This window comes from Stegastes partitus, unplaced genomic scaffold, assembly GCF_000690725.1.
Source record: "Stegastes partitus isolate 25-593 unplaced genomic scaffold, Stegastes_partitus-1.0.2 Scaffold1169, whole genome shotgun sequence".
In the NCBI taxonomy this organism is placed as follows: Eukaryota; Metazoa; Chordata; class Actinopteri; family Pomacentridae; genus Stegastes; species Stegastes partitus.
The window spans coordinates 137,746-151,229 of record NW_007578900.1 but is presented as its reverse complement, the minus strand read 5'-3'; the positions used below and the strand labels follow the sequence as shown (position 1 = coordinate 151,229).

At 38.1% G+C, this 13,484-nt stretch overlaps 1 protein-coding gene across 1 annotated transcript in view; it reads right to left on the bottom strand.

The window, feature by feature from the left end:
- Window positions 1-609: 609 nt before the first annotated feature.
- The window catches only part of adgrl4 (adhesion G protein-coupled receptor L4), an 18,045-nt gene continuing 5,170 nt past the window's right edge, over window positions 610-13,484 (bottom strand). Inside the window, exons 3-13 of the mRNA XM_008296937.1 lie at window positions 12,699-12,769; window positions 11,353-11,514; window positions 10,883-11,066; window positions 10,672-10,785; window positions 9,907-10,106; window positions 5,208-5,387; window positions 3,289-3,492; window positions 1,442-1,662; window positions 1,101-1,167; window positions 897-988; window positions 610-811 (exon numbers count right to left, since the gene is read on the bottom strand). Coding sequence (XP_008295159.1) covers window positions 610-811; window positions 897-988; window positions 1,101-1,167; window positions 1,442-1,662; window positions 3,289-3,492; window positions 5,208-5,387; window positions 9,907-10,106; window positions 10,672-10,785; window positions 10,883-11,066; window positions 11,353-11,514; window positions 12,699-12,769 — 1,697 coding nt within the window. The remainder of the gene's footprint in view (window positions 812-896; window positions 989-1,100; window positions 1,168-1,441; window positions 1,663-3,288; window positions 3,493-5,207; window positions 5,388-9,906; window positions 10,107-10,671; window positions 10,786-10,882; window positions 11,067-11,352; window positions 11,515-12,698; window positions 12,770-13,484) is intronic.

The following is a 13,484-nucleotide window of genomic DNA, read 5'->3' as shown; positions in this document are numbered from 1 at the left end:
CAAATATATTATTATAATATGAAATATTATAATCTAATTTTATGATACATTCATATATCAGCAATTTCAGTGGGGGTTTCCACCAAAGGGATCAATAAAGTTCTATTCTATTCTCTATAATATGCTGTAATGCAATATGATGATATAATGCAATGTAATAGACTTTTGAATAATATGTAATATGATATGTTATATTTTAATCTAATATGCAATTTTATGATATATGATATGCTGTAATGTCATTTAATATAATTTAATGTAATATAATGGACTTAAATAACAATTATATTTTATAATAATATAAAATAACACGTAGTATAATAACCTAATGTGCCATGCTATGTATATGTATGATATGCTTTAATGTAATATGATGTAATGCAATAAAATAGACATTTTAATCACCAATAACAGTTATATTTTATAATATAAGACGTAATGTTATCGTGTAATATGCTACTAAATGATATGATGTGCTGTAATGTCATTTAATGTGATATAATCCAATGCAATTCCTTTAACAAATAACTTATAACAATTATATCTTATATTACAGTAACTTGTAAGCCGTCCCTGTTGTGATCTTAATTCATCAGGAGGTCATAAATGTTAAATAAACGTTAGATAAATAAACGGCCCGACCTTTCTGGACAGCACGCAGAGGAAGATGAAGATGAACATGCCCTGGAAGGCGTTGCTGATGGTGAACAGGTACGCCGTCAGGGTGGTCTCATGGAGGATGTGCAGAACTCCGAAGGTCCAGGTGGCGCCGAGGACGAACAGCAGCGCCAAGGCTCCGCGGGCACAGGACCTGGACGAGAGTTAAACACCTCAGATCAGCCTGCGAGGACGCCGGACCACGACGACGACTTTAACGTTTTAGCAGGTGGTCCTACCTGATGTTCTCATAGTGGCTGATTTCAGGCTTTTTCACAGCAGTGTGCCGGTACACCTTGTAGATGATTACCACGAACGCCAAGAGATTAACCTTTAGCGGAAACCCAGCGAAAACAAACACAATCAGATGAATATTTATCTCTGAAACAATCCCCCGCTCACTGATTTGAATTAATGCTTTTGTTTTGCGTTAATGATCTCACCAGGATGATCAGGCAGGCGGGTCCGATGAAGCTCCAGATGAAGTGGTTTTCTGTGCTCAGCCAACACCTGCAACACAAAATGGGATTTAATGGATGTTTAGTTGATGTTTTATATTAGCTTAACGTAGCTTCGTGCTAATAAAGACAACATTTCTCTTATCTAAGGACAAAAACATGTACTTAGCACACCAACAAGAGACTTTCTCAGATCCCCAAACCTTTAAAAATGATTAACTTACTTTCTGCCAACAGTCCAAACACCTTCTCTTATCTGCCTCCTGTACTTATAATCAATATCATTTGTTGAGAAACCGACGCCCGAGCTTTCCTTTTCCACTCACACTCTGTCGGTGCCGTAGTACTTGGAGCCCAGCGTGGCCGAGATGGCCACCACCACCGCCGGGCTGCCGTAGCCGAAGATGTAGAAGTTGCGGTGCAGGAAGCCTTTGTTGTAGATGACGCCCACCACGATCAGGTACAGGTGGATGCCCTCGATGCACATCCAGGCGAAGGCCGCCAGGAAGAAGTAGTGCAGCAGGCCGGCGATGACGGCGCAGAAGAGCTGCAGAGAGCAAGAGGTTTTAAAAAACACAGATTTTATACCTGCATGCTACACGTCGGTTTAATTTATGAGTTCTGGTTCTTTAAAAGTTTGGTTGATTTCCTTGGTGGCATGAAACTAGAGTCACAGTCTTTCATTTTCAAGAAAACATCAAAACAACCTGTGAGACACCATCATGTTGTTCTGTCGGACCGAGAAACTAAAATATTAAACGTAGAAGATCCAGAAGATCCAGAAATGCTGCAGATTCTTACATTTGTGCTTCATAAAATCAACCAACTACTCATTTGCTCTATAAAACATTGGAAAACGTTGGGAAACGTCCATCACAGCTCCGTAAATCTGAAGCTGGCGTCTTTTAACGCAAAGTTCTGTCTGCACAAGAACCTAAAATATGACATAATAGAAGATCCACAAATCCCAAAATATAATTTAAAAAAAATCAAGTGTTTCATGTATTAATGTCGTGAAATTGGCTCCTAGAAGAACAAGTGTTGGTTGACGTTCTTTGGAGTCATTGTTTAAGATCCTTTAAGGCACATTTAAGGGTAAAAACGGCTTCCTTAAGGGTTTTTTGAGCAGCTAACAATGTTCAGCACCTTCGTTTTTCAAGACAGACAAATAAAAACGTGACAGATTTTATACCTACATGGTGCACATCAGTCGATGTTCTTACACATTTCTAAACTTCGCCTAATTTATGAGCGTTGTTCTGGTTCTTTAAGGTTCTTTGAGGCACTTAAAGTTTGGTGGATTTATTTGGTGGCATGAAATTAGAGTCACAGTCTTTCATTTTCAAGAAAACATAAAAAAAAACCTGTGAGAAACCATCTGGTAGCATGTTGTTCTGTCTGACCAAGAACATACTATAATAGAAGATCCACAAATCTGTGCTTTAAAAATAGGTCCTGTTATCGGAAATATAATAAAAATCAAGTGTTTCATGTTTTGAAATTGGCTCCTAGAAGAACAAATGTTGGTTGAAGTTCTTTGGCGTCACTATTTAAGATCCTTTAAGGCACATTTAAGGGTAAAAACCGCTTCCTTAAAAGGTTTAACAAAGTTCAGCACCTTCACTTTTCAAGACAGACAAATAAAAACGTGACAGATTTTATACCTACATGGTACACATCAGTCGACGTTCTTACACATTTCTAAACTTCGCCTAATTTATGAGCGTTGTTCTGGTTCTTTAAGGTTCTTTAAGGCACTTAAAGTTTGGTGGATTTATTTGGTGGCATGAAATTAGAGTCACAGTCTTTCATTTTCCAGAAAACATCAAAAAAAAAACCTGTGAGAAACCATCTGGTAGCATGTTGTTCTGTCTGACCAAGAACATACTATAATAGAAGATCCACAAATCTGTGCTTTAAAAATAGGTCCTGTTATCGGAAATATAATAAAAATCAAGTGTTTCATGTTTTGAAATTGGCTCCTAGAAGAACAAATGTTGGTTGAAGTTCTTGTTTTAAGATTCTTTAAGGCACATTTAAGGGTAAAAACCGCTTCCTTAAAAGCTTTAACACTGTTCAGCACCTTCACTTTTCAAGACAGAGAACTAAAAACTTCCCAGATTGGTTGTTTCTGTCCAAACAAATGAACTAAAAGAGGATTCAAAGCGCCCACCTTGTGCGAGATCATGTTGATGCCCACCAGGAAGATGAACTCGGCCATGAACAGGCTGCAGCACAGGTTCTTGTGGATGGTGGTTCTGGTGCTCTGGATCTCGCTGAAGAACCAGAAGGTGAAGATGCACATGGACAGACAGATGAGGGAGATGATCATCCCCAGCTGGGTGATCCGGGTCAGGACGGTGTAGTGGGCCGCCAGCTGGGGACACAAATGGGAACGGGAGGTGTTTCATTCGCGGCTTCGCGGCGTTGTGGAGCCGCGATCTGCTCGGAATCACTCGACAGGTAGGAACGAGGCGACGCCGCTCACCGGGCCTGTACCGGTCCCAGCGTATCATCTATCATCGAGCTAACTTTTTGTTTTTGGCAAATGAATTCTGCGTCCTGCTCGTTGTCGAGGTGTTGGTCTGAAACTCCCAGAACGGTTCACAGTTTTTAAAAAATCGAGCACCGGCTGGGAGAAAGTTTCTGAATTTTGGGGGCTGCAACAGTCAGAGTATTTAAAAAAAAAAGAGAGACTAGTGGGTGGATTTCTCTTAGAGTTTCTTTGCCATCAAATATGTGCAGTGAGTCAGCTCGCCTCCAGAATGTGGTAGCGAACAGACGTGTGTTGGTTTCAGCAGGGAGTTGAAACGCTGCACAAGAAAGAACTCAGTAAAGTGGAAGAAAACTCCAATATATATATATATAAAAAAGAAAAGGAGCAACAATATAAACCAGCGCTTCAACACCAAACACTACCGTTAACCTCTAGAACCAGCAGAATGACGGAACAAACCCGTTTAGAGCTGATTACGGATACATGAAGGTACAAATAAAACACAAACGCTAAGAATTTATTGTGTTTTTATGTATTCGCTAATAAAAAATCCACCTTGATCCAACTCTGGAGATTCTCGATTTGTCAGACAAACTGAAAGATTAAGTGTTCCTTTATGAAGGGAGGGAAATTCTCCAACTCCATCAGAGCAATAAACCGTTTAAGACCCGCCGGATTAGCTGAGAAACGCCACGTCCAAATGATTCTTCTGGTTTTTGTTTTTTTTTTTTGTGTCTTGAGATGCATGATTTTCAGAGATGATATATAATCTGAGCACGGAAAGGGAAATATATGGTCTGATACTGTTTAGACAGTGACTGAGAAACCCCTTAAAGTAAGGGTTTTTACTGACTTTAAGGGTTTTTACTGACTTTAAGGGGTTTCACTTGCTTTAAGGGGTTTCACTTAGTTTAAGGGTAAGTAAGGGTTCGTTTTAGCATCATTTCATCATTTCATTTGTAAATTCTCAGCCGTTTAGTGTTATTTATTGCTGTAGTCTTTCATGTTGCTCAATATTTTATATCTGATAAAACTTCCACAGATAAACCATCTACAGAAAGAAATAAGGCTCAAATTACTTATAAGAAATTTGCAAATTGTGACAAATTATATCATTGTTATTATATGGTTATAGTTATTATATAATTTTTAAAAATAAGTTAAAAATTATCCTTAAAAATAAAATAAAAAAATTATAGATTATTATTTTATAATTATAATATATTTTTAAAATAATTAAAAAAATAATAATAATAATAAAATAGAATCAAAAAATATCAGAAAAAATAAATTATAAAAATTACAAAATTATTATTCTACAATTATAAATATATATATATATATATATATATATTTTTAAATAATAATAATAATAATAAATAAAATATGGTATTGTGTGAACTATACCTGGCAATAAACCTGTTTTTGATTCTGATTCTGAAATAAATAATAAAATAGACTCAAAAACTAAATTTAAAAATCTACAATTATTATGATATATATTTTTAGAATTTCTTAAATTCTTAAAAATATATATTCTGCAGGTAATTTGGAAAATAGGGCTGTTGCACTTCTGTATCCTAACACGGACTCACGTTGGCCCGGCCGGAGGACATGAGGATGGCGAAGTGTGTGAGGTGGTTGCAGGAGCAGGTGGTTGCGTTGCTGCTGACGTGCAGCGTCTTGCAGCCGTGAGTGGCCCAGCGGCCCTGCAGGCTGCCGGCTTCGTACTCCCAGAAGGCGCATTTGGTCACATCGGCTTTGGTGTCGATGGGCTTCAGGGAGGAGGAGGAAGAAGAGGAACAGAGTTAACGGCGGGTTTTATTAGTCGTTCAACAGCAATGTGTAAAACGAATTATTATTAGTGGAGCTGATACCAGAAGTTAGTGTGTTATTTAAATTTATATTAATGTGTTTTTTTCTCAAATCACTGCTTCGTTTTGCATCAGTTTGTATTATTTCTGATTTAGAATGACTCATAGTTTCAGGACTTGCTGTTAAAAATGTAAAATGCAGTAAAATAGGAGTCATGCAGTGTTTCTGCAGCACACGAATCTCAGGGATCAATAATTAGGATTGTTGTGAATATATATACATAATCTTATTATTATTTTCTTTATTTGTTTTATTCCCTTTTTGCAATGTTTGACAATTTGATTTATTTATTTCTGCTATTTCTATCTCTCTCTCTGTCAATATATTGCCTACTGTTTACACTTTCCATTATTTTTATGTTTATTCTGTGATTGTTTTGTTGTTTATTCGTGTGCTGCTGCCTTTCTCGGCCAGCTCACCCTTGTGACAGAGGATTTCGATCTCAGTGGGTCTTTTGTTTGGTTAAATAAAGGTCAAATAAAAATAAAAAATAAATGCATATGTATACATTCATATTTTTATTTCTTGTGTGTTTTTGTTGTGGAACAGCTGCACAATGCATTTCATTGTGCATGTATAAATGTGTTTGTGACAATAACAGACGTCGAATTCTTGAATAAAACAACCTGAAATGTAGTTTTAGATTTTAATAAAAATCTCTCCTATGTTCACTTTCGATTTGTATTCAGCCCAACTTGCATTTTTTATTGTTTGTAAATTTGTTTTTCGAGGATTAAAAACACGTGTGCAAAAAAATATTAATAACCGATGAAGAAAAATAAAAATAAAAGTCAGTGCATCACAAGAAATGAGTGCAGAAGGGTCTGGATCGATGTTATTGATCGAAGGCAATTTGCAGACGAATTTTCACTGCAAATTATTTATCAGTAAAACACAAACATTTAGGAATAATTCAGATAAATAAATGCCATAAATGTGATTTTAAAAAAATCTTTATTATGTTTAAATTCAATTGGATTCAGACCAACTGCATGTTTCATGTTTGTTTTAATTTAAATCAATGATACTTGTGCATGAAACAGGATCCATGTTAATTAAAAGTCAGCTTACTTGAATATTGTGGTAATAATTAAGATTCAATCAATAAATAACAAACAAAATAATAAATAAAATGTGGTTTTGTGGTTGGATTTTTTTTTTAAAACAACAAAAACAAGATTACATTCGTCTGGATTTATATTCTTCTTGTTTTCATCTCCCCTTAAATTAATGTGTGATAAAAATACTGAATAAAATAATCATCGGTACGACTTCACCTGCAAATTACCTCTAAAGAGCAACAATCAATAAAACGGAGTCTAGTTTAGAGCAGAGAATCTTTATTTATCAGTCTAATAAATATATCTGTATTATGTTTACATGCAATTAGATTTAAATGTACAAAGATTTAAAAATTCAGCCTAAATGACTAATGTGTGCAAAAACACTGAACAGGTGCAGAAAGAAGAAAAAAACCAGACTCCATGTTATTGATTGTTGCTCTTTAAAGGCAATTTGCAGAGAATTTTCGGCGCCCGACATAAATCAACACCTCCTTTGTTGGGCTTAAACCTCGAGGGCCCAACAAAACTAATGATTTCACTTTCTCATACATTTTAATTATCTTAAAATAAAATACCAGTACATTAACTTTTAGGGTTATTTATCTCATCATCTCTTCACGACTCCTCTGCTGTTTCCTCTTAAACGAAAGGTCATTGCATTAATACGCGGCGAGGAATCGTAAAATTTTGCATGAAAACTTTTTTTTGTTGCGCGGCGGCTCCTCCCAGGTGAGTTTGTTTAAATTTGACTTTAATGGAAACTCGGGCCGGTTATCGGGTTACCGCCAGACTCGACGTGGGAATAAAGACGCCGCTCAGCCTGACGAGGATTTATGTGATGAGATACGGAGGAGAGACGCCGACAAGATGCCGTTAGTTAATGAAGACGAACGACTCAAAGTTTTATCAGCGGCTTAATGTCTCCGTCGCTGGATCAGTTAGAGCCTCAGAAATCCTCAAACATCAACGATTTAACGTGATTTTATCTTGAATACTTCACAACGAAGATAAAAACTATTTCACAGACGTTTCACCTTTTAAAAACTGCAAATATTTGTTCGTTTTTGTTTGACTCTGAAATTAGCAAACCATTGCTAACAAGCTAAGTTCGTTAGCGAACTGATGCTTCTGTTGCTTTTCTTGCCTGCAGGTGGCGCAAAAGACACTTCTATTCTGCAAGTAAACGGCTGCACAAAGCATTTAGGCCCCATTAGTGACTTTATCACCAATAAATTACGCTGCGTGAAAGTTTAAAACCACACAAAAATGAACAATATAGTTTCTTACACCGACAACAGGAAAGACTCTTTGCAATAAAAACACTTCATAAATTGAGCTTATGTACCGTAAATTCCAGACGATACGCCACTACTCTCTTCCCACGCGTTGAACACTGCGGCTTAAACAACGATGCGGCTAATTTATGGATTTTTACGAGTTTTACGAATTTGCCTCGAGACCAAAGTGTGTGAGGAAGTAATTCTGAGGCTGTTCAACTCCGACACTGAAGAAGACGACTTTAGTGGTTTTAGTGCAGGAGGAAGATGAAGATAGACATCAATGACTTTTCCTGGTAGGCTGCTGTAGTTTTTATTTTCTTTACCAGCCGTGTTACAGGCACTGTTTGGAAAAAAGCTTTTATGTATTTGTGTAGGTTACCGGTATGTATTTAATTAAAAGTTAAAACATCTTTCTGTGTAAATATCTCATGTTTCAACGTGGAAACCTGCAGCTTATAGACAAGTGCGGCCTGTATATGTACAAAGCTAGTTTTCTTTTTAAAGTCAGTGGATGTGGCTTATATTCAGGTGCCTCAATAGTCCAGAAACTACAGCATTTGTGTTTTGTCTTTTGCACACACTGTAAAACACCATCGGTACATTTAGTCAAATCAACTCACCTTTCTATGAATTTTGCTTCTTTCACATTATTTTATTTTCATTTTCGGACCACTTTAGAACCCAAAAAACTTCTTATGATGTAAAATGATGAGTTGAAAGAACAGACAGCTGATTTAACTCACTAAATTTAGTTTTATAAGAAACTAAACCTGCAGGCTTTGGGTTCACGTTGGAGAGTTTAAACTCCACAGAGGCAAATTTTAACGTCAGGTTTTTCTACACATTCTGTTAGTTTTGATAATTAATTTTCATGCACGATAAAACAAACTAATTTAGTCGAATCAACTCAAATTTTGTATTTTACGTCATATAAAATATAAAACGTTTGCTAATTTCTGCTTGAAGTAAAATGTCGTGAACTTTATTTTGAACAGCTCTTTAGGACTTAGAATCGTGAACCGTTGTAACAAACAAGTTTATTCAAGTCATTAAATTGGGTTGATAAGAAATAAAACTCCTCACAGACTCTTGAGTTTGCAGACATGATGAAAACTTGCTGCGTTTCTTTAATACATGTTGAATTAAGCTCTGGTTGTTTGTTTTCATCATACCGTCACTGATAAGTGTAATCATTTCATTTTCTAGGACTAATACTTGTGTGTTTGGTTTGTTTTTATTATTATACTTTATTAATCCCACAGTGGGGAAAATTGCAGCAAACGTTTAAGAAATAAAGGATTATTCTTTTAATCTTAAGTCTGCTCTAACTCGGGATGCACGATATATCAGCGACCACATCAGTATCGGCCGATATTAGCGTTTTTTTTCCCGATATATCGGTATCGGTCCGATGAACAAATTTAGCTGATGATTGTCTAACATCAGCACCTTCGTCTCTACGTTTGATATCGCTGCTACTTCACAGATGTTTTGACTTAAATGGTCCTGGACTTAAATATGTTTTACTTTTATTATACGACAAAGAGTCTATGTGGTCTAATTTGGGCTTCTTTTGAATAGTTTCCTCACAGTGCTTACTTAAACGCATTTTCATTGCGAACAAAATTTGCATATCGACATCGGTAAAATCGGTTATCGCGATATCAGAAATCTTAATATTGGATATCGGTATCGGCCAGAAATTTGAATATCGTGCGTCACTAGTTCTAACGTTACGGAGGTGAAATTCAGCCACTTGTAGATTTAGAATTTATCAACGACAAAACCGGAAGTTCTCAAAGTTTAAAAAAAACATAGAAAATATAGACTCAAGTCCGTCTGGAACTGTCGTCTGTGGTTAGTTGATTCAACTTCTTTAGTTTATTGAACTTGTTTCCTCAAGTTCGGCTAATTTAACTCGGATGGTTTTACACTTTCCACAACTCTTCGACCTGATGATCTAAACAAAGTGCTCACATGTTTAATTAGATGTAAGAACAAACTTGAATGACTTCCAGCAGAACCAGCGACTCTTTTAAAGGCGTTCATCACCGGAGCAGCAGTGCAGCTTTTACCTTCGCGTGTCTCAGCGTGTAGGTGACGTGGTCCAGTTGGTAGACGTCGGCCGGCTTGACGGCGGCGGCGACGACTTGGGAGTTGACGGTGATCTCTCCCGTCCCGGCGTACCTGGAGTAGTCGGTGACACCCGGGTCGCCGCTGGGCTTCAGGATGTCACCGAGGCTGTCGTAGCGCACGAACACCACCGACACGCTTCCTGACGGACGAGAGACAGAGTCAGCGGGGAGTCGGAGTTACTGAGACAAGTGGATTTACATGCTCGGTTCTATCGGTCGACTGAGGAACAGAAGGTGGACTTCAGCTCGTGGTCACAGTCCTTCAGCATCACGGCTTTCTCTGATAGATTGTTTAGTTTTTGCAGAGACAGGAATTAATTAGACTTTAATGTAGAGATGTCACAAAGAATCGACCTTTTATGTAACAATATTCTATTTTCATCCATTACACTGAATACTTATGATGTTTATTCAACATTTAATATGTGCATTTTTACATTTTAGGCTTTTTTTTTTTCCTTCTTCTGCTTTAATTTCTAAGATTGAGAAATTAGATTAGGAAAAAAAGAAGTAAAGAGGTGAAACATGCATTAAAAACACAATCCAGCTGCTTTTGAATGAAGTTATTTTAGATTATTTTAACCTGGATGACTGTTTACACTCAACAAAATTAATATTATTCACTTTTTTCTGTAGCTAATGTTCGCGACACTCCCCCTTCACCCGCTCATTTGGTTTTATTCCACCTAAACTCAGGGTCTTTACCGTTTCCGTCGCCCTCTGGCCTCTGTTTGGGCGTCAGGTTGATGTGATCTCCACCCATGGACGCAGACACTCTGGCTTTAGTGTGACGAGCGTCCAAGGTGACGAGTTTTAATTCTGGCGGATCGAGGATAAGAAACACAATCGGGAACGTCAAGGACATTATCCAGAAACCTTTCAGGAGAACATCTGTGGACGCTCTGAGCCGTCTCACCCATTTCTGGAGCTTTGATTTCGATCTCGGTCGGGGTTTTGTAGTTTCCGGCCAGAGACAAGGCGCCTTCCTCCACGACGTGCAGCAGCTTGGTGATGGTGTGTTCTCGACGCTCCTCTTTCATCCGGCTCCAGGCCACCAGCTCGTCCTTCTCCACCAGGTTGCTCACCGCTTTCACCAGTTTCTGTTTGAAAAGACGTTTCGTGCACGGTGACATAGGATGTGAAGAACGACTTAATCAGAAGTGGTTTGATGTTTGTCTCTTTTGGCTTTAATCACTAAAAGTTTCTGTTTGCAGTGTGCAAGAGACAAACCCATGGAGAACTTTAGTGTAGATTTTATTATACTTTTGGCAAAATATGGTCATCCTCAGACCCAGAACTACCACTGGACTGTATGTAGTTCCATTTCCCACCCATTAAAACCAGTTCAAGGCGTAGACGCAGCTCTAAAAGTTAAACGGAAGTTACCGAAAGAGTGGCGTTGATGGCGGACGGTGGGACGGTGGAATCCTTCGAAGCGGATCGGCTCAAGGCCTCGACGTACGCGATCACCTCCACCGAGGTGAGCTCGCCGGACGTCTGCTCGGCGATTTCCTTCAGCAGAGTTTGGGGCTCGGTCAGGTTGCTCATCTGGAGGGAAGAAGCGGATTCACAAGACTTCTTTAAAATGTTAAAATACGTCCATTTTTGTTGGTTCCTGTCTTTAAAATGACCAAAGTTTGCACTAAAACATATTTATATTTCTTCGATGACGCTTGTATTTGGCTCACACATGCTGACTTTGAAGTTTCCCTACAAACAGGAAACCGGTTCATCATTCTGGTCCAACACCTGCAGGAAGGAAAAGCTCCAGCAGCAGCAGTTTAGACTCATGCACCGGTTCCAAGTGGGAAGTCTTTTTATTATTATTGATGCTTTGTATATAATAGACTTAATCTCTAAAGCAGTTTTTTGTGGGGAAAAAAAGTTCAAAAAAGCTTTATATTAATTTAAAAACAAAATCATATCAAACAAACAATTCACAGGAACATAAACAAGATAAAACCGTTGAATTATGCCGTTATACATTAACTCCAGTAATGCGGGTTATTATTGGTCAAAATGGGCAGTTAATGTTATTTAAGTTGTAATTAGAACTCAGTAATTCACATTTTAGGGATTAAACCTGACAAAACTGTTATAAAACACTAATACCAATACATATTAAGACCCTCAAGTCTTTATTAAATATGCAAAATAACCCAATTAATGTAATAACGAAGCTCGACACGACGATATTATAAATGATGGAACTAAAACCAAACATTGGTGATTTTTTATTCTTTGTTTTTGTTGTTAGCCGACACAAACAGAACTTTACGCTATTTTACGCTCTATTAAAATAAAAAAAAGCAGTTTGTGCCTGCAGATGGCGAACATCTACGTGTCCTGCTGTCGCTTTTCTTGCCTTTAGGTGGCGCAACAGAGCTGCAGGTGAACCGTGTAGCGTCTGGATCGTAGCAGCTGCTGCTCTGTGTGTTTTTATATACATCCAACAATTATATTTAAGCCTGTTTCCAATTTTATTCATTTTAATTTATTTATTTTTGAATTGGAAATGCACATTAATCAACAATCACACACATGCAGATGAACCTGCGTTCGTCTAATGCTGGTTTTATTTGTCTGATGCCTTCAAAACAATAAAAAATAATATGTGCAATAGTTGCAAAGCACATACAGATGAGGAAGCATGTCAGTCCTCTTTCTGACCAACAGAGGGCAGCGTCTTCACATCTGTTTCACCGTATTCGGATGTGAGGATTGTTACTCACATATTCCAGTGTTTTGTTGACGGCTCGCGTCACGCAGCCGGCGTTGTCATGGCAGAATTTCTGGGGATGCTCTGCAAAAAAAATACAAAACCAAAAAAAAAAAAGAAAAAGGAGCCGTCAGTCGTCGGCAGCGTTCCACCGGCGTGAAGGCCGCTACAGCAAAGTGTGAGTAAAGCTGCACGGAGACGACACCACATAACTGCCTTTGTCATCAGCCTCGCTAAAGACAAAAGACAATTTAGGATTGCAGCGTTTACTTGATGTATTGCATAATCTCTCCCCTCTCCATAAAAAAAAAAAATGTTTCAGATGGTCTCTGTGTTGTGTTGGAGGAAGTTCAAAAAATGAAAAAAGAGATGAAGAAATATGTACGCCCTTGAACGTAAGTCGCTGCGAGTGTGTGTGTGTGTGTGTGAGTGTGCTGCACCGACCTTTACATCTCACACCTCTCTCTGGATTAAAGTGCTTAGCGCCTGAAGTTGGGACGTAATCACGCTGACAGGTGCAATAGAAAGATCCATTCGTATTATGGCAGCGTGAGTTTGGGCCGCAGAGCTGTCCGGACCGGCATTCGTCAATATCTGCAGGATGCAAATGGAGAGTTCGGCTGCAGTTACAGCGAACGGAAACTCTACAAAACACAGAGTCCTGGCAGCATTTACTCCTCAAAATACTGATCTCACTTAGTCGGAGTGTGCGGCTCTTGCAGAACATTCAAACCAGAATCTAAAACCAGCTGTTGGTTGGATCATAGACTGTATAAAAGATGGACGTAGCAACCGGCCC